This window comes from Candoia aspera, chromosome 8, assembly GCF_035149785.1.
Source record: "Candoia aspera isolate rCanAsp1 chromosome 8, rCanAsp1.hap2, whole genome shotgun sequence".
NCBI lineage: Eukaryota > Metazoa > Chordata > Lepidosauria > Squamata > Boidae > Candoia > Candoia aspera.
In genome coordinates this window covers 22,754,051-22,773,977 of record NC_086160.1, presented here as the reverse complement: position 1 = coordinate 22,773,977, position 19,927 = coordinate 22,754,051, and the positions used below count along the sequence as shown (strand labels likewise).

The 19,927-nt window shown below is 38.9% G+C and overlaps 1 protein-coding gene across 2 annotated transcripts in view; it reads left to right on the top strand.

Annotated features, from left to right (window-relative positions):
• SNX25 (sorting nexin 25) overlaps positions 1-19,927 on the top strand; it is a 65,495-nt gene that overhangs the window by 44,002 nt on the left and 1,566 nt on the right. For both annotated transcript variants that reach the window (XM_063309737.1, XM_063309736.1), the window contains exons 10-17: positions 430-585; positions 2,159-2,290; positions 4,166-4,306; positions 5,454-5,567; positions 8,174-8,338; positions 9,181-9,295; positions 11,879-11,945; positions 15,078-15,259. In XM_063309737.1, coding sequence (XP_063165807.1) covers positions 430-585; positions 2,159-2,290; positions 4,166-4,306; positions 5,454-5,567; positions 8,174-8,338; positions 9,181-9,295; positions 11,879-11,945; positions 15,078-15,259 — 1,072 coding nt within the window. The remainder of the gene's footprint in view (positions 1-429; positions 586-2,158; positions 2,291-4,165; positions 4,307-5,453; positions 5,568-8,173; positions 8,339-9,180; positions 9,296-11,878; positions 11,946-15,077; positions 15,260-19,927) is intronic.

Sequence of the window (19,927 nt, the reverse complement as noted above, 5' to 3'; positions counted from 1 at the left end):
GCAAATATTGCTTCCCTTGTCCTGTTGAGCATTTCATTATTGTACTTCTATGTATAAGACTTGTGACTTGCATTAAGGTATTAGGAGAGGTAGGAACATAATATATAAAACATTTGAACATTTTGAAAACAAATGCATTTTCTATTGATTTTTTTTGAAGTGAAAAGTAAAATTTTAGGACTCATGTGGATGTTTTTATTTACTAACATTTTCATTGTTCTCTCCTCAGAAACTAAATGTGTCCAAGGAAACTTGCCTGAACTGGCACACTTTCATCAAGTCAAAGAGATTTAAATCTAGATCTCATTTTAGTTTCACACTCTTAATTACTAGCTTGCACTTGCTATTCTTTGCATAATAATAAGCTGGGCAATCATGAAACTCTTTTAGTGATCTGCATCACTTGATAATAAATTCCATCTGTCCTAGAGACAAGTCTGTGAAGAAGTTATTGATGAAGGAAGCTCAGAAATTAATGAGCAGGCCAGTTACGCTGTAAATAAGCTACGCCAATTAAATGACAAACTTGAATATAAGAGACAAGCTCTAAATTCTCTCTGCAGTTCACCAAAACCTGACAAAAAGGTAGGTGGCTTTGTTATTTTTAAGCGTATCAGTCAATGGACTTTAGAGTAATGGGTAGTTTTGCTCAAGAGGTCTTTCCTTCAAAAGTGAATGTAAGTGTTGCTGCCCTGTCTTCTCATTTGCCACGGATGATACATCACTGCCTTTGTAAAGCTCTTAAAACGTGTGGGTAATCTATTCAGTGTCAGTATTGCCCCTTGCAGGTGAAGTGATCATTTCTACATTTATCTCTGTTTAACACTGAATGTTCTCCAAATCTTGATTCCTAGCCCTGAGCTCCTCTTACACAAATACCAGTGGCTGAGCTGGGAACACTGTGTGTCCAGAGCTTCAGGGGCTGGGCTCCCTTTTTTCAAGTCCAAGCTGGGAAATAGCTTTGGAACATGAGGATCCCAGATTTTGGTTTATGTCACACAGCCAAGCTTCATTATTTGCTCCTTGATTCTGTTCTGTACTGGATGAAAGAGAGAGAAAATTAAACCAAAGCCTATGGAGTGCACAAGTGTATTCTCTCCTTCACTCTGGTCATGTTGTCTCTTACTCTGAAGATGAGAAATAGCCTACCTGCCAGAAAAGCCATCAGTAACATCAGCTGCCTTCACATCTAACTCTGAGGCAGGTACCTTGTTTAGGAGCTTGTTTGGCCAAATTTTTGTTAATTTGTCTCCACATTTTAGCTGTTTTCCTTATGGGGTGGAAATAGGCTTGGAACAGAAAAACAAACCAGGAATAAATTAGGTTAAAACAATCTGGGGTCATAAACAAGTTTCAGTCCCTGGATGTACAGTGACTTGTCTTAAATCAGTGTTGCTCAATCTCAGCAACTTTAAGATTTGTGGATTTCAGTGTGCTAGCTGGGGAATTCTGGAGGTGGTCAACATATATTAAAGTTGCTGAAGTTAACAGCACTAACTATGGTGGGTTGAGATATTAAAAAACACAACTTAAGCTAAATAAATCCTGGCTTGATGCAAACTAGGCCACAGACTGGCCTCGAGCTACTAGTGATTTGCTTAACCCTGATATTCTAAATCAGCCTCACCAATCAGAACCAAGCCAGTATTCATCTATCTGTCTGATGCTTATGTCTGAAAATGCACATTTAGTTCCATTATAGCCTTTTGGCTGTACACAAAATTCATATGTGTACAGTTATATTAGAGCTCTCTGCACATTTTATTATGTTAGGTTAGCAGGCATGCTTTCTTTTGGCTGTCAAAATTGATTGGCTGTGTAGCCATTCTCACTATTTCTAAAAAGTCTAATACAATTATTCCTAGACAGTCCCTTAAATCACCATTTATTTTAAAATTAACAGTATCATTTAAAAACGTTTCTGTAGGGGCCACCTCAGCCTCTTTTTCCCAAGTTCATTGCAATCCATAATTTATCACCAAGATCTAATAAAGTTAGCATTTCTAAATTATAGTTGAACTTTAACCAGCACAGCTGTTAGATCAAGTTAAAGTCTTATAGATGGAGAAAAACATTTGAGTGTTTTCACTAAATCTTGTTGCCACTAACTAAAGAATACAATAACCTATGAGAACAACTATATTCTTCCCCCTGGCAGATTGTTTCTACATTGAAAGATGAAATCAGTCTGATGGAGCGAGAACACAGTGACCTTCAATTACACATTGAAAGAACAGACTGGTGGTGTGAAAATCTTGGCATGTGGAAAGCCTTCATTAATACTGGGGAGGTATGGTGTGTTCTCTCTCTCATCTGTTGTCAGATGAATGGAATCTTGCTAGTCAAATGTTTACTTCAGAGGTCTCTAGGAATGGGGTACAGCTGTTTTTTTTTTTTTCATTATTTTGAAATAGCGAGACATGGAGATGTCTAGCACTCATAGCACTCCCCCTTTTGGGGGGAGATGGGCGGTGATAGAAATGTGAAAAATAAATAAATAAATGTTGTGATGTCATCAGGGTAGATGAAACTACAATGAATGCTACAAATATATGTTACTCTTTTGATTTTTTTTATGATAGTAACCTATTGGGCTTTATCTGAAAACAAAGGGGGAAGGTGCAGAATTGTATTTGGACTATGGAGATGCAGAGAAGGAGTATTTCTTCTTCAGTGCTAACCATGAAGATATGCAGGAGTGCTAACAAGATCGCACTCCCCTACCCATTCCCAGCCAAGCTGTTGTGTTTTCAGACCAGGCTGACTCTTGTTATTACAACAGCCCAAACTGAGCAGCACTGTAGGAATGGCCAGTCCACAGGATGCCTCTTTCCCCTTGTAGTATTATCAGGGTAAGTGGGCTAATGCATCTAGGTAGTTTTTTACTGATTCTATATGAACCAGTATATGACGATAATGACAATAAAGGTTTATTAAATTTGTACACTGCCTGACTTCAGTGACCATGAGGAGTTCACAAGGCAAAAACACAGAAAAAATAACAATACAGGTAGTCCTGACTTAGGACCAAAATAGGGACCGGAAAATTCATTAAGTAGGGTGGTTGTTAAGCGAGGCACAATGTGACTGCACCTGGTTTTACAACTTTTTTGCGGCAGACATTAAGCAAATCACAGTTGTTAAGTGAATCATGAGGTCATTAAGCAAATCACATGGTTCCCCATGGATTTTTGCTTGTCGGAAGTGGGCTGGGAAAGTTGTAAATGGTGATCATGTGACCTGGGACACAGCAACTGTCACAAATACATGCTAGTTGCCAAGTGCCTGAATTTTGATCATGTGACCATGGGGATACTACGGCAGTTGTGAGTGTGAAGACTGGTTGCAAGTCACTTTTTCCAGCACCGTCGTAACTGAATGGTCATAAGTTGAGGACTAACTGTATAACGATAAAGACAAAGGAACAAAAAGATAGCAAAAACAACAACAAAAAACACACACACACTACTCAGAAGGGGCTTCAACCACCGACGCCAGGCTAAAGTCTTCAGAGCCCTCCACAGTGGGGGGAGGAGCCACCTGAATCTCAGGGGAAACCAGCTGCCATTGGTTTGAGTCCATTTTTTAACAGAATATAGCAGAACAGAAGCTTTTTGCAGCGTGCAGAAGTGTGTACAAATTACCTCTCTTTGAACAATAACGTGGTTGCAATTTTTCCCAGGATGGTATGGCTGCGTTGGAAGCTGCTCCCAGCCATGTCTGGAAAGGCACTGCTTATCGTTTGTCCCAGCATTTGGCTGTGTGTGCATACACACACAGAGACAGCTGAAGCAGCTTCTGAAAAAGTTACACAACCATGGCTGCCTGAATGATTCAAAGATAGGTGCTTCATATGTGTGATTCTGCTGTAAAGCATCTCTTCTGAACAGCCTGCCAGCCCTAAGGCGCGCACGCATATGCGCTCTCTCTCTCTGTCCTACCCAAAGCCAAATGGAAATAGATTTGTTCCTTACCTTCAAATGATAGTTTGAATCTTCTGTATTTATTTCTCAAGCATGGAAAATAAGCTTGCTAGAAAATCAATTATGTGCAACAATTAAAATGCACCCCAGAGATTCTTGTGAAAATATGAACATATTAGTAAATACTTTTTTTCACGTAGTGTTCTGCAGAGTTAACATTTAATAATTCTTTATTTTCCTAGGTTATTGAAGAAAATGGTGAACAAGTGCCCTATTATTCTGTCATAGTGATACTACAGGAGATTGGCAGGGCTGAAGCAAAGGAGTGGACAGTCGTCCGAAAGCTCAGCGCGTTTCAAAGTCTGCATCGGAAACTCAGCGAGGTACAAAGGAATTGTGGGGAGAGCTCTTGCTTGCTTTGAGAGTTCTAGCTGAAAGAGTTTAAACCTAGTTTAAATAATTTAAATAATGTTAGTCTTTTTATTATGGAATATTTTTTAACGTCTGTTTCATTTTAACGTCTGTTTCTTTTTATGGCCTGTTTTGTATTGTAGGCCCTCCAGAGTCATGTTTTGTGAGATGGGCAGCTATATAAATGTGATCCATCCATCAGGATGCGAGTTTGTTTGGGTGTATGTTTCAAAAGCATGTTTTATGTCTCATTCTGATCTGCCTCACAGCAGTACGCAAAACGCCCTTTTTTTCCCCCCCTTTCAAATTATGTCTGAGATAGGAGTCTTCCCTCCTGCATTTATTTTCTCTTTCTTCATCCACCCCGTTTCTGTTTTCATATGTGTGTGAGAGAGGCTGTTTTATTTTTTTGTTCTTTTGCAGTTTTCCTTCACTGTTCTTTGTGAATTGTATCTTAGCTGTCCTTTGGCTGACTTTGTTTTTATACTTTGAACTATCGACTTTACTGTCGGGTGCACTGTATTTATGTGCCCCCACTGCTTGTTCTGTTTAAATTGTTTGTTAGAATTGATAGTCCTGATCAACAGAATTGATTCTAATTCTTAAAATTGCAGAAAGTTATTGGTGTATTCAGTATTCATTCAGATAAAGGTAAAGTCAGCAAAGTCAGGCTTGACTCTTGGGTAATGCAGTATGTGGATATGTCCATGTCGTTTTCTTGGGAGCAATACAGAAGCATCTTCTATGTTTCACTGACATTCTCGTTAAGTCTAGAGCACCGAGATTCATTTGGTAGGACGATGAAAATATCCTCCTACCTTTGTTCAGAGTGTTAGTGTTCAGGGAACTGGCTGACATTCACGCACCAAGAGTATTTTGTATCTGATATACAAACCCTTTTATAATGTGTTGTCTTTCTGCATTTCTACGAAGTGATGGCTAGTGTGAGTATTGAGCTGGTGTAGGTTTATTTCTGGAGGGATGGCTATACTAAAAAATTACATGCAGAGAAACTGAAAATCAGTGGTTCCTAGTCATATTGTTCAGTCTATTGTTGACTTTAGTTAGGCGTATAAATTAAAATGGGTTAATAATTGTGAATTACTTCTTCCTACCTAGTGCTTTCCATCATTAAAGAAAGCTCAGTTGCCTTCACTCAGCAAATTGCCCTTTAAATCTGTAGACCAGAAATTCATGGAGAAATCCAAGAACCAATTAAATAATTTCTTACAGGTAAGATTCCTTAATTTGTTGATAATCCCAGGGAGTTCATTGTAGGGTTTTTTCCCTTTTATTTCTTCTGATAATCCTCCATCTTTTCACACGTTATATCCCAAATACAGAGTTTGGATTAATAAAATGGCCTAATTTTGTCACCAATCAACGTCCCTTTCCTTTCACTGGGATTTAGTATTTAAGTATACTTTTGAATGTATAGTGTGACAGGCCAGTGTTTGAAAATGCATTGAATGTGAATATTGTTCAAGGAAATAGAATTGGTTAAAAAGTGTGGCCCTGTGTTTATCTTGTGTTACATTCTTTAAGAACCTATGTATTGAACAATTGAACAATTCTAAACTTTGTTCCTTTTTTGTGTTTATAAGCCGGTACTATATTCCACTTTCTAATATGTTTTAGGGGAAAAGACTATAGACTCTAAAAAATAGTGTTCTTTTGTCTCTTAGTAGGTTCTGCTGTACAGGTGGTCCTTGCTTGACGACCATAATTGGGACCGGAATTTCTGTCACTAAGCAAAGCGGTTGTTAGGCGAAACATCATATGACAGCACCACTTAGCGATGGCAGTTCCGGTAGTCTTGGTTGGGGTTGTTAGGCAAGGACCACATGCTTCTCCAGCCCTGCTGTGCTTGCCTCTGCTTCAGCTTACCCCACCCACCTATCTCCCCCTCATCTCTGCTCTTTCGGCTGCCTTGTACTCCGCTGCCGCATACCCCTGCTGCCCCGGGTGATCTTCACTATCTTCTTCTTACTGCTGACGAGGCCTCACAAAGGGAGGAGATAGGCAGATGTTGCAGCTGCCTTGGCGAGGAGTGCCTCGTCTCAAGAATTTGTTACAGTTACAGTTACAGAATTTGAGAACTGAGCTTCCATATTTGAGATTTTATATTTTTTCTGGATGGAATAATTAATGATTAACTAATCTAAAAATATATACAATATATATAATTATTATTATATATAATATAATGTAGGTGTTTATAGCAAATCAAAGCACCTGCGGTGAAAGGTTCCCTGTGCAAGCACCGAGTCATGTCTGACTCTTTGGGGGGATGCCACTTTCACAACATTTTCTTGGCAGACTATAGAGTGGGGTGGTTTGCCATTGCCTTCCCCAATTGTCACCTACCCCAGCAAGCTGGGGACTCATTTTACCGACCTCGGAAGGATGGAAGGCTGAGTCAACCTGAGCCGGCTACCCGAGAATCCACCTTCCGCTGGGATCGAACTCGGGTCGTGGGGAGAGTTTTGGTTGCAGTTCTGCCGCCTACCACTCTGCGCACCTGTAGAACACTTTTTAAAAACTTAAGGCAGTCACATTTCTTGAAGTGTATGTGTGAAACAATTGTTCATAATACCATCTATCAAGCTTAGTTGTTATCTTAGTGTGAGTCATATGTTTCTTTCTAGAGATGTTTACAACTTGGCAAACCAACTGATATGTGTTCCCCCAAATTTTTGCATGTCTGTGTCCATATTTATATATTCTGTGGGTGTGTGTGTATTTACATATGTGCTGTAGCATTTCATATCATTTGCCTGGCTGGGCTGCTGGGAATTGTAGTTCAGTGGTATGTGGAGTGTTACAGGTTGCTTACCCCAAATTATATGTCTTTGTAATCAACCATGATGAGTTTACAAATCAAAGAAAACTTAATGTCATGACCTCGTTGCAAGGCACAAAGAGCCTCACAACGTGGATCATGATCATTAAGGAAAAGGGGAAGGAGATAATCAAACCAGGGATTAACACAAGCACCCAAAGGCACCTACACCCATGGACCCATAAGCAACTGAAAGGAGAGACGTCAGAAGAATGAAGATAAGAAGCACATGGTGCCCCGGAGGACACAACCGTCGCAGGGAGACAAAGAAGACACCGGGGAAAACGCCCAGGCAGCCATCAAGGGTCCCATCAAGAGGGATCGAGGCATTGAGGAGTGGGGAAGCCCGGGGCAACACAGGAGGGTATAAAAGGGGCACCCTCACACTACCTACCCTGTTCCCATTTTTCGTTCTGTCAGCTATCATTCCAATAAACCAGAAATCCTTAATACCCATTAAGTGAGTCTGTGTCTTATTGCGAAGCGAGGCTGGCCCTGACACTTAAGGTGGAAGTGAAAATAAGGTGCTGCACAGTGTGGGTGGAAGTTGTCACATCTTAGTAACCCAGAGATGTGAATAAAAAGAGAAGTGCTACATTGTTAGAATTGGCTGTCTTGGTGGCAAAGTTTATAGATCATCCCTTAGCAGCTCCTTGGGCTTATTTAGTACATCTGTATCCCACTTGATGGAAGAACAGTCTTAAGATGTAAATAGTAAATGTGATTATTGAAGTTATTTTAATTTATACCAGCAGTTAACTCTTTGGTTTGTCAGAATATGCTTAGAACCCCCTTACTGAAATATTGATTCCAGGAACAACTGTTGACTTTGTGATCTTCCAAGATGTTGATGTTGCTGATAAATATTTTTGCTTTCTGTAACAAAACAACCTTAATCAAATACAGTGGATTGTAATATGCATTTGTTTCCTGGTTTAAAAATAAAATGATCTATAGTTCTGGTATCTTCAAATACCCTTCCATCTTTTTTCTGCAGAAATTGCTTTCTGATGAAAGGCTGTGTCAGAGTGAAGCACTTTATGCCTTCTTAAGCCCTTCTCCTGAGTACCTTAAGATTATCGACATACAGGGGAAGAAGTCTTCTTTTTCACTCTCTTCATTTTTGGAGAGGCTTCCGGGTGATCTCTTTTCTCATCAGGAGGTAAGTGGGTGAAGAATTATTATTTTTGGTAGATAAGCATCTGTCCAAAATAATGAGACAACTAGACCTATATCACATTGTGCTAAGCTACAATATTGTTTTTGGCTTAGGGTGGTGTGTTACTCAAGGAAGCAACTGATTTACGAAGCCTGGGGAATAGCTCTGCATATCTTGCTAATCTAAAAAGAGCAGGCCACATTATGGAGTAAATTCAGATAAGAGAGAATTGTGAGTAATTTTAAATGAATGAACCAGTGGCCAAGATGATAAATGATTTAAAAGATTTTTGAAATAAACAAAATATTGAAGGCTCTAATGAGGGTGTGTTGTATACATTGTCTTCACATTTCACTAGTTACTACTCAAGGGCACTTCACTTTGAAAAGAAAGTTTTTAGGTTGTATCAAAGAACAAGGGTATTGATGAAAAAGGGGCATATGTGAAATGTATAACATGCCGGTCATTTTACTGAAGTGGATATAGTCAGCAAATGTTATCTTCTATTTAAGAATCTTGGGTAGCAAAGCTGGGCAAAAGGTTTGTCAGACGTTCTGTAGAGTAGCTGTCAGTAGACAAATTATATTAATTTGATGGCATGAGGTTCATGAGCTTTGATTTCCTATTGCTCTGTGGAACTTCTGTTGAACTGGATAGCCTGGGGAGATTTAAATGGCAAAAGAATAAATATGAGTTTTAACAGCTAATTCAAACATTCATCACACAATATCTCAACACTTGAAATGGCAGCTTATTATTCCTGTCTTGGAGAGAGAGCAGAAATGCATTTAAAATTAACTATAATTAATTAACTATAGTTTTCATGCTGTTTTTATGTTATTCAGGAAGAAACTGAAGATGATGATTTATCTGACTATGGGGATGATGTGGATGGGAAACGGGATGCCCTTGCAGAGCCTTGTTTCATGCTGATAGGAGAGATTTTTGAGCTGCGAGGAAGTAAGTAAGGAACTTGTTCTTTAGCACATAAGAGCCAATGTACTTGAGTAGTTTAGTTAAATAGTTAAGACGCTAGATTAGGACTGCAAAGACCAGGTTGAAGTGTGCCATAAGCATGGAGAGGCATTTGATATCTTTGGTTCACAGAGTGGTTGTTGTGAAGATAAAATGAAGGAAAGTCCCACCTTTTGTTCAAGACAGAAAAATAATGAACAAAGTGTTTACATCTTTTATAATTTTTAAACATGGAAAGATTATTTTTCTGCCTGAGACTCACTAATGCAGTTTCTGTCATGGGTCTGAGTAACATACTTATATAAATATTTTCTGTATATCTCATATGGAAGAAGATGAGCATAGTTTTAAAATTGGAGGAAGAAACATCAATAACCTGCACTATGCTGATGACACTACCCTGATAGTTGAAAATGCAAAGGATTCTGCAAGTTCTAGTAATAAAAGTTAAGGAGCACAGTGAAAAAATGAGTCTAAAATATAAAGAAGACCAAACTAATGACAAGAGGAAGAACAGCCCACCTTGGAATTGTCAATGAAGATACTGCCTTTTAGGATCAACCATCAACATTAAAGGAACAAGCAGTCAAGAAGTATGCTGCAGATTAGCACTTGGTAGAGTAGCCATGAAAGCCCTGGAAAAGTTACTCAAATGCTGTGATGTCTCTGTACCTACAAAGATCAGAGTCATGCAAGCAATGGTATTCCCTTTGACTCTATGGAAGCAGAATGTGGACTTTGAAGAATCAGGGTAGGAAGAATATTAATGCTTTTGAACTTTCACGTTGGAGAAGACTCCTGAGAATACTGTGGACAGCCAAGAAAACAAATAAATGGATCACTGAACAAATCAACCCAGAGTTCATCGTCACTCAGGCTCAAATTATCCTACATTGGACACATTATGCAAAGACCTATCTCCCTAGAGGAGGCTATAATGCTGGGAAAGGTGGAAGGAAGAAGAGGACGACCAGCAGCAAGGTGGATGGACTTAGTTACAGTGGCAATGGGTGTGTCATTGGAAGACCTGACAGACCAGGTTAGGGACCGATCATCATGGAGAAAATCTATCTGTATTCACTAAGTGTTGACATGACTTGATGGCACATAATTAATCAGTGTATCTCATAATCTATAAATATTTACTATATGTGTTGATCCATTTGCATGTAGCATTAGCATGTCAGGAAAGGATATGTATTTACATGGTATTTTAAGATTTTTATGTCTAGTATGTGCCAAGTTTGGAATAGTTGGGCTCTTTATGAATCCCATCTTTGATTTAAAAATAAACGCTGGGCATTCCCGTTTCTTAAAGCCTAAGAACATGGTTCCATAATAATGCATAGCAGTTTAAACCTCTCCAACATTTGAAATCTAGTTGCTGTTCAATAGCTTGTTTAGTCTAATAGTTTTATTATAGTGGTTATGCTGTCATTATAGTTAGAAGGTTTTACAGTGTTTGAAAGTTGTCTTGGGTAAACTTTTGATTTGAAGAATAAAGTACCAATATTTAAATAAGTACATAAATCCCATTGCTCTCAGCTGTAGATTAAATAATGACAAACACTGCGTGGAGTAGCAAACAATTAACTAACCATCCCAGCTCCGCTATTATTCATTAGAAAAGTTTATATTCTGAAACAAGAAAAGGCTTATAGCTGAATATGACTGGTAAATTATAAACAAATACCTTGAAATAGGTAAGATGGACTGAATGGAAACTATGCCAGTTAAAGTGGTTCTAGGAGTTGACACTGATGTGATAGTACATAATCGATCAGTCAATCATCTACCATCAGAACACCAGCTGGAGGTTTTAGATATGGACCCTCACCAGGTTGGAAAGAATATAGTCTCTCAACTAACTCAGAATTATTTAGAACTTTAAAGGTAACACTCTGAATTAAACTAGAAATGGATTGGTAACCAGTACAATTGTTATACTGAAGTTACACGATATGGTTACTTGACCTGATCATAGCTTTGGCTGCAGACTGTGTGGTGACTGAAGTTGGTATGAAGGATCTTGCCAGTATCCCAACTAAACAGTAACTAATACATTTATCAGGTGAGATTGATCCTGCAGTCATTTCTGTTGAGACAGCCTTCTAAATTGGGCAAAACCATTCCTGTCCCACATCAGTACTCAAGCATTTTATAACAAGGCTGGATGTATATTCCAAAGCTGCTGGCCAGGGCAGAATGATGCCCCTTTCTATGAGCCTGACCCATAGAACCTCTTTTCATATTTGAATTTAATTTCACTTGTTTATCCTCATTTTAGCTGTCAGTGATCCTAGACACTACAGATTTCCATGGCTTTCATGGAATCAGATGACAAAGTGACTCAGAGCTGAGTTTTGCCCTTAGTTTTCCACAGAATATGCTTGAAGGAAAGTCCCTCTACCATCTGTTGAAAATCACACTGTACAACCCTAGATTATCCCTCCTCATAATTTCATGTGGAGAAGCTATTCACCCAGGTATACAACAGCATATTTAAATGGGCATTAACTACAGGTTTTGCATTTACTTCTTTGTGCTGCTTGCTTTTCTTTGTTTTAGTGTTTAAGTGGGTGAGGAAGACACTAATTGCACTAGTTCAGATCACTTTTGGAAGAACCATCAACAAGTGAGTGTGCTACACTTCTTTGCTTCTAAAATTATTGTCTAAGAATTAGCTGTTTGATGCAGAAACAGTCAGAAACAATCCAGATAGAGATTGTGATTGGCTTGATTGTTAGAAACAGGAAAAACTGTTTCTACAGATTTATTTATTTACATACAAATGGAAAGGTGTTTTTTCTTAAGGTGTGCTGTGTTGAATGATACAGTGAACATTCTGTACCAAGCTATAACAGAAGCTGTGCCAAGGAAGTCTGGATTTGCGATCTCTGTTGATTTGAGTAGAAATAATCTTATTCCATGCCTAGAAGTAACAGTTATGAAGAAGTGACACTGAGAACAATGCAGCTCACTTCTGAATATAAAGGTATAGAATTGCATTGTACTGTTTTACCAGATACAGCAGAATTACTTGGACAAGAAACATACCTGCCTGAAACATACACAAAGACTGAAACAGTCAGGATCCTGAATGCTTCATCTGATATCAAATGTATATCTGCATATAATACAGACATGAGCTACCAGAGTGGGTATAAGAGTAGAAGATTATAAGCTGAGTTATGTTTCCATAGAACGGTGCTTCTGAGACATTTTGAAGTAAGGTGTACTCTAAATTACTTCCAGCATGCAAGCCCAAGTCCCTTTCTACAAGAAAATGCAAGACTATCACCAGCAGTTAACCAGTTTCTATTTTAGTTTTAATTTTTAACAAAGTGCCATGCATTGAAATGGAATTAAATATGACTTACAGGAATACAATGTAGTGTTTCTTACATGGATTATAAGAGTAGTGGTATGCTGTTGGCTCAGGGGAGAGGGAAAAAGACTCTGGAAATGAGGAAAACAGTTGTTCATTGTTCAGTGGACTTAGGCGGAGGATGGCTTGCAAATTACAACACAAGCTATTTCTAACTTGCTTCAAATTATTAAATGCCACGAACAGGAGACACAAGTGATACTTTTGCTATGATCATACTTTAGAATACACAGCTCTAATTCAGTGAATAGTAGATATTTTGATCAATGATTGACATTGGGAGATATATTATACTGCTCAGGTAGAGCAAAAAGTGATGATGATTTTGATGGCAATGCCATTTGTGATATCTTCAGTCAGATACAGTGATTGGAAAATAATAAAGATAATAAAGGAAAAGGCAATCAAGTAGATGGTCCAGTAACGTAGAATAGTAAAATTACTATCCTATGCATGGTTGATCAGTCACTGATCAACACTGGGTGAAACAGCAGTTGATAGCTAAGAGCTTTGTGTTATGATTACATTAAGGCTCAAAATTGCTCACACTATCACTCTAAAACAGAAAATCAAGGGAGGGACCAAGGGGAAAGGTAGACATGTTTTCTTTCTGTAGGACTGTGCAAAGCATTGCACTGGGCATTTCACAAAGCACGTTGGCCCAGCTGCACCAGGAGTTCTGAAGATGTGGTGGTTTTAGTGCCTCAAAGAAAGGGGTGTCTTTTGCTTCCTTGCACTTTATGAAGAATCTTTTTTGAATGCTTTGCACAGCCCTTCTGTTTAAGGCAAAAGGGCATTCTGCTAAAATACAGAGGAAACTTTTGATGGAAATAGAAATGTCAAATCATCAGCTGTTGTTTTTTTTTTGCAATACGGGCACATGAGCAGAAGAATGTTGTGAATAGCAATATCCTTTTTTAGTGGTAGTGCTGTGATACTGATAAAAGAGAAACCTCAGAAATTTTAAATAAAACAGTCAACTCTACCATTTGTTTCAGCAACTAAATAGTATTGAACTATATGATAGAAATATTGCAACCAGATCTTGAAATGCCTAGAAATATATTTACAATTATTCTAATTATCCTTTCTCAATCTGGTGTCCCTGAATGTGGTAGGACGGTAATATCAAGCAGAAAACAATACCCTAATCAAGGAACTACCAAGGAGAAAACCACTCCCCCACCAACACTGGCAGGGCAAGCTACTGTATATAAACAGGGAGCAAACCCCACAACTCACTAGCACCGATAATGTTACCTAGTCAGGTAATGAAACGTCTGCAAGCAAACAACCAAGCTCAGAGAGCACCAAGGACTCCACAGTTTAACCCTGAGCTATAAATATTCTCTTCTATTAGAACTCTACTTTGTTAATATAGGCTATAGTAACAGAATCTTGAAAGCCTTGACACCATTTTTCCTTCCCTCCCTCTTTCATCAAAGAGAGTTAAGGCAGAGCCACTTAAAGTTGTTTCTAACATTTTCTTCCTTTCCTAGATTTATTCATGTTTTGCTAAGTGCTGCAATTCCTTCCCCAAGAGGAATCTCTGTTGTTCCCTACAGCTTGGGGAAAGTTGATCAAATGACTCTACCTTCTTTCCAGTTCACATGAATATAATGTTGACAATTAGAATAGTGTATTTTTAGTGAATAAATAGAACACTTGTACTTTTTGCAGTAGGTTGGCAAGTACCTTATTAAAACTGGCAAATACTGCTTTTTGCATTATTATATTATGTATGATACAGCAGCCCATCTTCACTTAGATTACATCATACTTCAATTACATTAAAATGGAAAACAATCCACCTTTCAGCTATCATTATGAGAAATAAGCGACAGTGGTTTAACAAGGCTGCATGAAAAAGACTGACCAATAGACTTTCCAGTTTATTGGTGAGCATTAATCAGAGTGACTTAATCCATTTTTTCCTGTCTCTCCATTTCTAGCATTCAGATTCTGTTTGTAGAATTTTGATGTGATGGTGAATTATACTGTGTCAAACTATAGATGGAATACAGTGCCATTTTTAATCTTACCTTCTTTTATATAACAATAAATGTATTACAAAATTTTAAAAAGTAACACATCAAGAACTATGTTTATTTCTGTGATTAGAACCTTAAAAACAAATAAAAATAAAAATACCCCCCCAAGACTATTAAAATCTGATTTAAACACATATTCACTTGTCTGACTTCATGACATTTTCTTTGATGTTTGCAAATTATGATGTGATGATCGTCTTTAGATTGTCTGATGGCCTTTGGGGCCTGACTTTAGATATACATTGTTTGTGTGTGTGTCTGTCTGTCTGTCTAGAAAGGGAAAGATAGGTTAAAAACGTATTTTTTTTCTTAATGCCTTTCCTACAAGACAAATTCGTGACACTGTAAATTGGATCTTCAGTGAGCCAATGCTCGTTTACTATATCAATACATTCCGAGATGCATTTTGGCCAAATGGGAAACTGGCATCCAACACAAAGCCTACAAGTGAAGAGCAGAGCCAAGAGACAAAACAGAAAGCACAGCAAAAACTACTTGAAAACATTCCAGGTAAGACTCCCTGGTATTATTTCAACATTAGCACATTATTAACTGAAGACAAATTAAAAAACAAAACATTTCGTTCAGAAACTTAACGAGCCAAGGTTAATATCCTTAGCAAACCTATCTCGTTTTACTGGAAATATATATATATATATATATATGTTCAAGCTTTCTAACTGTTATAGTGACCCTGATGTCTCTTAGTCCATGAGGGAAGGAACTCCTCCTTTCAGAGTAAATCAAAATGGCATTTGGGTGATGGGGAAAAAGGAAGAAAACTAAAAAATGCATGTTATGCAAGTTCATTTGTTGGTCCCAAATATTGGAAATCAGGGCACTATAGACATACCAAATTACGCTGTTGTTTATATAATTGGGATCTAATTCCCTGAAATAAACATGGCTTTCTTGCTGAAGTGCGTCATTCATTCTCTGGGTCTTGTAAAAAGCCATTCCCTGTACAAATATTTAATAGCAAACAAAGAGGATTACTTTTGTGTTATCTTTGCAGCCATTATTTTTGCTCATATATGGATGTGAGTTGAAATTCTGGAAGGGTAAGAAAATAGCATATGGCTCTACCTCCCCACACACAGATCACAAAAAAACTAGAATGTGGTACAAGTATAAATTAATCCCTATTAAGTTTATTGGAAGAATGAAGCATTATAAACAGCTTGGTAAAGCTCCCCCCTCCATTTTTCCTCCATGAATTAGTAGTATTCTTTTCTGATTCAGAAAATATAATTTTGGTGTAATAAAAATTATATTTGCCTTAATTTTTTGTCACTACTGATAGAAACAGAGATAACCATTGGGGAGATGGCTACTGTTTGCCTTTATAACATTAAAAAAAATAGTATTTAAGTGTCTCTGTAAACCTGGAGACTGGAATCAAGACAATTCCATTCAGTTCTATTCTGATACTGGTATCAATGTGGTTCCCATATACAACAGAACTGAGTAATTTTAAAAAACTCTCAAGACAAAAGTAGTTGTATTTTGAAATTTGAGATACATTTGATGTAGGAGTAGAGTGGTATAGTGCTTAAGGCAGTGCTTTAAATTTAAATAATAGCTGAGCAAAGATTAGAAACTTGGCTTCTCAAATTCACAATGTTATAATATCTTCTGGGGTTGAACATGTGGTACTCAGCTTAAAACCAAATTAGATGTTATGGCAGATCAGTCTGACTCCTAGTATGTAAACTTTCGATTGTTGTTGTTTATTCGTTTAGTTGCTTCCGACTCTTTGTGACTTCATGGACCAGCCCACTCCAGAGCTTCCTGTCGGTCGTCAACACCCCCAGCTCCCCCAGGGACGAGTCCGTCATCTCTAGAATATCATCCATCCACCTTGCTCTTGGTCGGCCCCTCTTCCTTTTGCCCTCCACTCTCCCTAGCATCAGCATCTTCTCCAGGGTGTCCTGTCTTCTCATGTGGCCAAAGTATTTCAGTTTTGCCTCTAATATCATTCCCTCAAGTGAGCAGTCTGGCTTTATTTCCTGGAGGATGGACTGGTTGGATCTTCTGGCAGTCCAAGGCACTCTCAGAATTTTCCTCCAACACCACAGTTCAAAAGGATCTATCTTCCTTCGCTCAGCCTTCCTTATGGTCCAGCTCTCGCAGCCATATGTTACTACAGGGAACACCATTGCTTTAACTATGTGGACCTTTGTTGTCAGTGTGATGTCTCTGCTCTTAACTATTTTATCGAGATTTGTCATTGCTCTTCTTCCAAGGATTAAATGTCTTCTGATTTCCTGACTGCAGTCAGCATCTGCAGTAATCTTCGCACCTAGAAATACAAAGTCTTTCACTGCTTCTACATTTTCTCCCTCTATTTGCCAGTTATCAATCAAGCTGGTTGCCATCATCTTGGTTTTTTTGAGGTTTAGCTACAAGCCAGCTTTTGCACTTTCTTCTTTCACCTTGATCATAAGGCTCCTCAGTTCCTCTTCGCTTTCAGCCATCAAAGTGGTATCATCTGCATATCTGAGACTGTTAATGTTTCTTCCAGCAATTTTAACCCCAGCCTTGGATTCCTCAAGCCCAGCATGTCGCATGATGTGTTCTGCATACAAGCTGAATAGGTAGGGTGAGAGTATACAGCCCTGCCGTACTCCTTTCCCAATCTTAAACCAGTCCGTTGTTCCGTGGTCTGTTCTTACTGTTGCTACTTGGTCGTTATACAGATTCTTCAGGAGGCATACAAGATGACTTGGTATCCCCATACCGCTAAGAATTTGCCACAATTTGTTATGGTCCACACAGTCAAAGGCTTTAGAATAGTCAATAAAACAGAAATAGATGTTTTTCTGAAACTCCCTGGCTTTTTCCATTATCCAGCGGATATTGGCAATTTGGTCCCTAGTTCCTCTGCCTTTTCTAAACCCCGCTTGTGCATCTGGCAATTCTCACTCCATGAATTGCTGAAGTCCACCTTGCAGGATCTTGAGCATTACCTTACTGGCATGTGAAATGAGTGCCGCTGTTCGATAGTTTGAACATTCTTTAGTGTTTCCTTTTTTTGGTATGGGGATATATGTTGACTTTTTCCAATCTGATGGCCATTCCTGTGTTTTCCAAATTTGCTGGTATATAGCATGCATTACCTTGACAGCATCATCTTGCAAGATTTTGAACAGTTCAGCTGGGATGATGTCATCTCCTGCTGCCTTATTAGCAATGCTTCTTAAGGCCCATTCAACCTCACTCTTCAGGATGTCTGGCTCTAGCTCACTGACCACACCGTCAAAGCTATCCCCGATAGTGTTATCCTTCCTATACAGGTCTTCCGTTTATTCTTGCCACCTTTTCTTGATCTCTTCTTCTTCTGTTAGGTCCTTGCCATCTTTGTTTTTGATCATACCCATTTTGGCCTGGAATTTACCTCCAAAGTTTCTAATTTTCTGGAAGAGGTCTCTCGTCCTTCCTATTCTATTGTCTTCTTCCACTTCTGCGCATTGCTTGTTTAAAAATAATTCCTTATCTCTTCTGGCTAACCTCTGGAGTTTTGCATTTAATTGGGTATATCTCCCCCTATCACTGTTGCCTTTTGCTTTCCTTCTTTCTTGGGCTACTTCTAGTGTCTCAGCAGACAGCCATTTTGCCTTCTTGGTTTTCTCTTTCTTTGGGATGTATTTTGTTGCTGCCTCCTGAATAATGTTGCAAACTTCTGTCCATAGTTCTTCCGGGACCCTAGGTCCAGTCCCTTAAATCTATTCTTCACCTCCACTGCATATTCCTTAGGAATATTAGTGAGCTCATATCTAGCTGATCTGTGGGTCTTCCCTAATCTCTTTAGTCTGATCCTAAATTGTGAAAGTAGTAGTTCGTGATCTGAACTACAGTCAGCTCCAGGTCTTGTTTTTACCGACTGTATAGATGTCCGCCACCTTTGGCTGCAAAGGATGTAGTCAATCTGATTTCGGTGTTGTCCATCTGGTGAAGTCCATGTATAAAGCCGTCTCTTAGGTTGTTGGAAGAGAGTGTTTGTTATGCAGAGTGAGTTGTCTTGGCAAAATTCTATCAGCCTATGTCCTGCTTCGTTTTGTTCTCCCAGGCCATGCTTACCTGTAATTCCAGGTGTCATTTGACTGCCCACCTTAGCATTCCAGTCTCCTGTGATGAAAATAACATTTCTTTTAGGCGTGTTGTCCAGTAGGTGCTGCAGATCCTCATAGAACTGCTCTACTTCAGCTTCTTCAGCTGTGGTTGGGGCATATATTTGGATTACTGTGATGTTAGATGGCTTGCCCTGAATTCGAATTGAGATCATCCTGTCATTTTTTGGATTGTATCCAAGCACTGCTTTAGCCACTTTACTATTAATTATGAAGGCTACTCCATTTCTTCTGTGGTCCTCTTGTCCACAGTAGTAGATCTGGTCATTTGATGTGAAGTGGCCCAGTCCAGTCCATTTCAGTTCACTGATGCCCAAAATGTCTATCTTTAATCTTGACATCTCACCAATAACCACATCCAATTTGCCCTGGCTCATAGATCTTACATTCCAGGTTCCAATGGTGTGTTGATCCTTAGAACATCGGATTCGCCGTTCACCACCAGCACCGTCGGCCGCTAACCGTCCTTTTGGCTTTGAGCTAGCTGGGTCATCACGTCTGGGGCTAGTTGAACTCATCCTCTCTTCCTCCCCAGTAGCATTTTGACCATCTTCCGACCTGGGGGTCTCATCTTCCGATGGTATACCGACATATCTCTGGTTGTACTGATCCATTTAGTTTTCACGGCAAGAATACTGGGGTGGGTTGCCATTACCTTCCCCAGGGATTGCATTTAGTCTGACCTCTCTGTCATGACCTTCCCGTCTTGGGTGGCCCTTCACGGTTTAGCTCATGGCATCATTGAGGTGCTCGAGCTCCAGCACCACGGCAGAGTAACGATCAAATATGAACAAACACATGCACTTAAATCTTCTCCTTTCTTGGCCCTCTAATATTGGGAGAGTGAGGTGAAAAGAATTTAGATGACAGGTAACAGGAATTGGAGATAACTCCCATCATTCATTTTATTCTATTAAAATACTGTTAGACTTATTATTTTGTTGCCCTTGCACCCAGCTTGGACCTTTAGATCATTACACTGGTCTGGATATACTCATATTTGATTATACATTGTATTTTTAGTTTCTATTTCTTCATAAATGGTTGA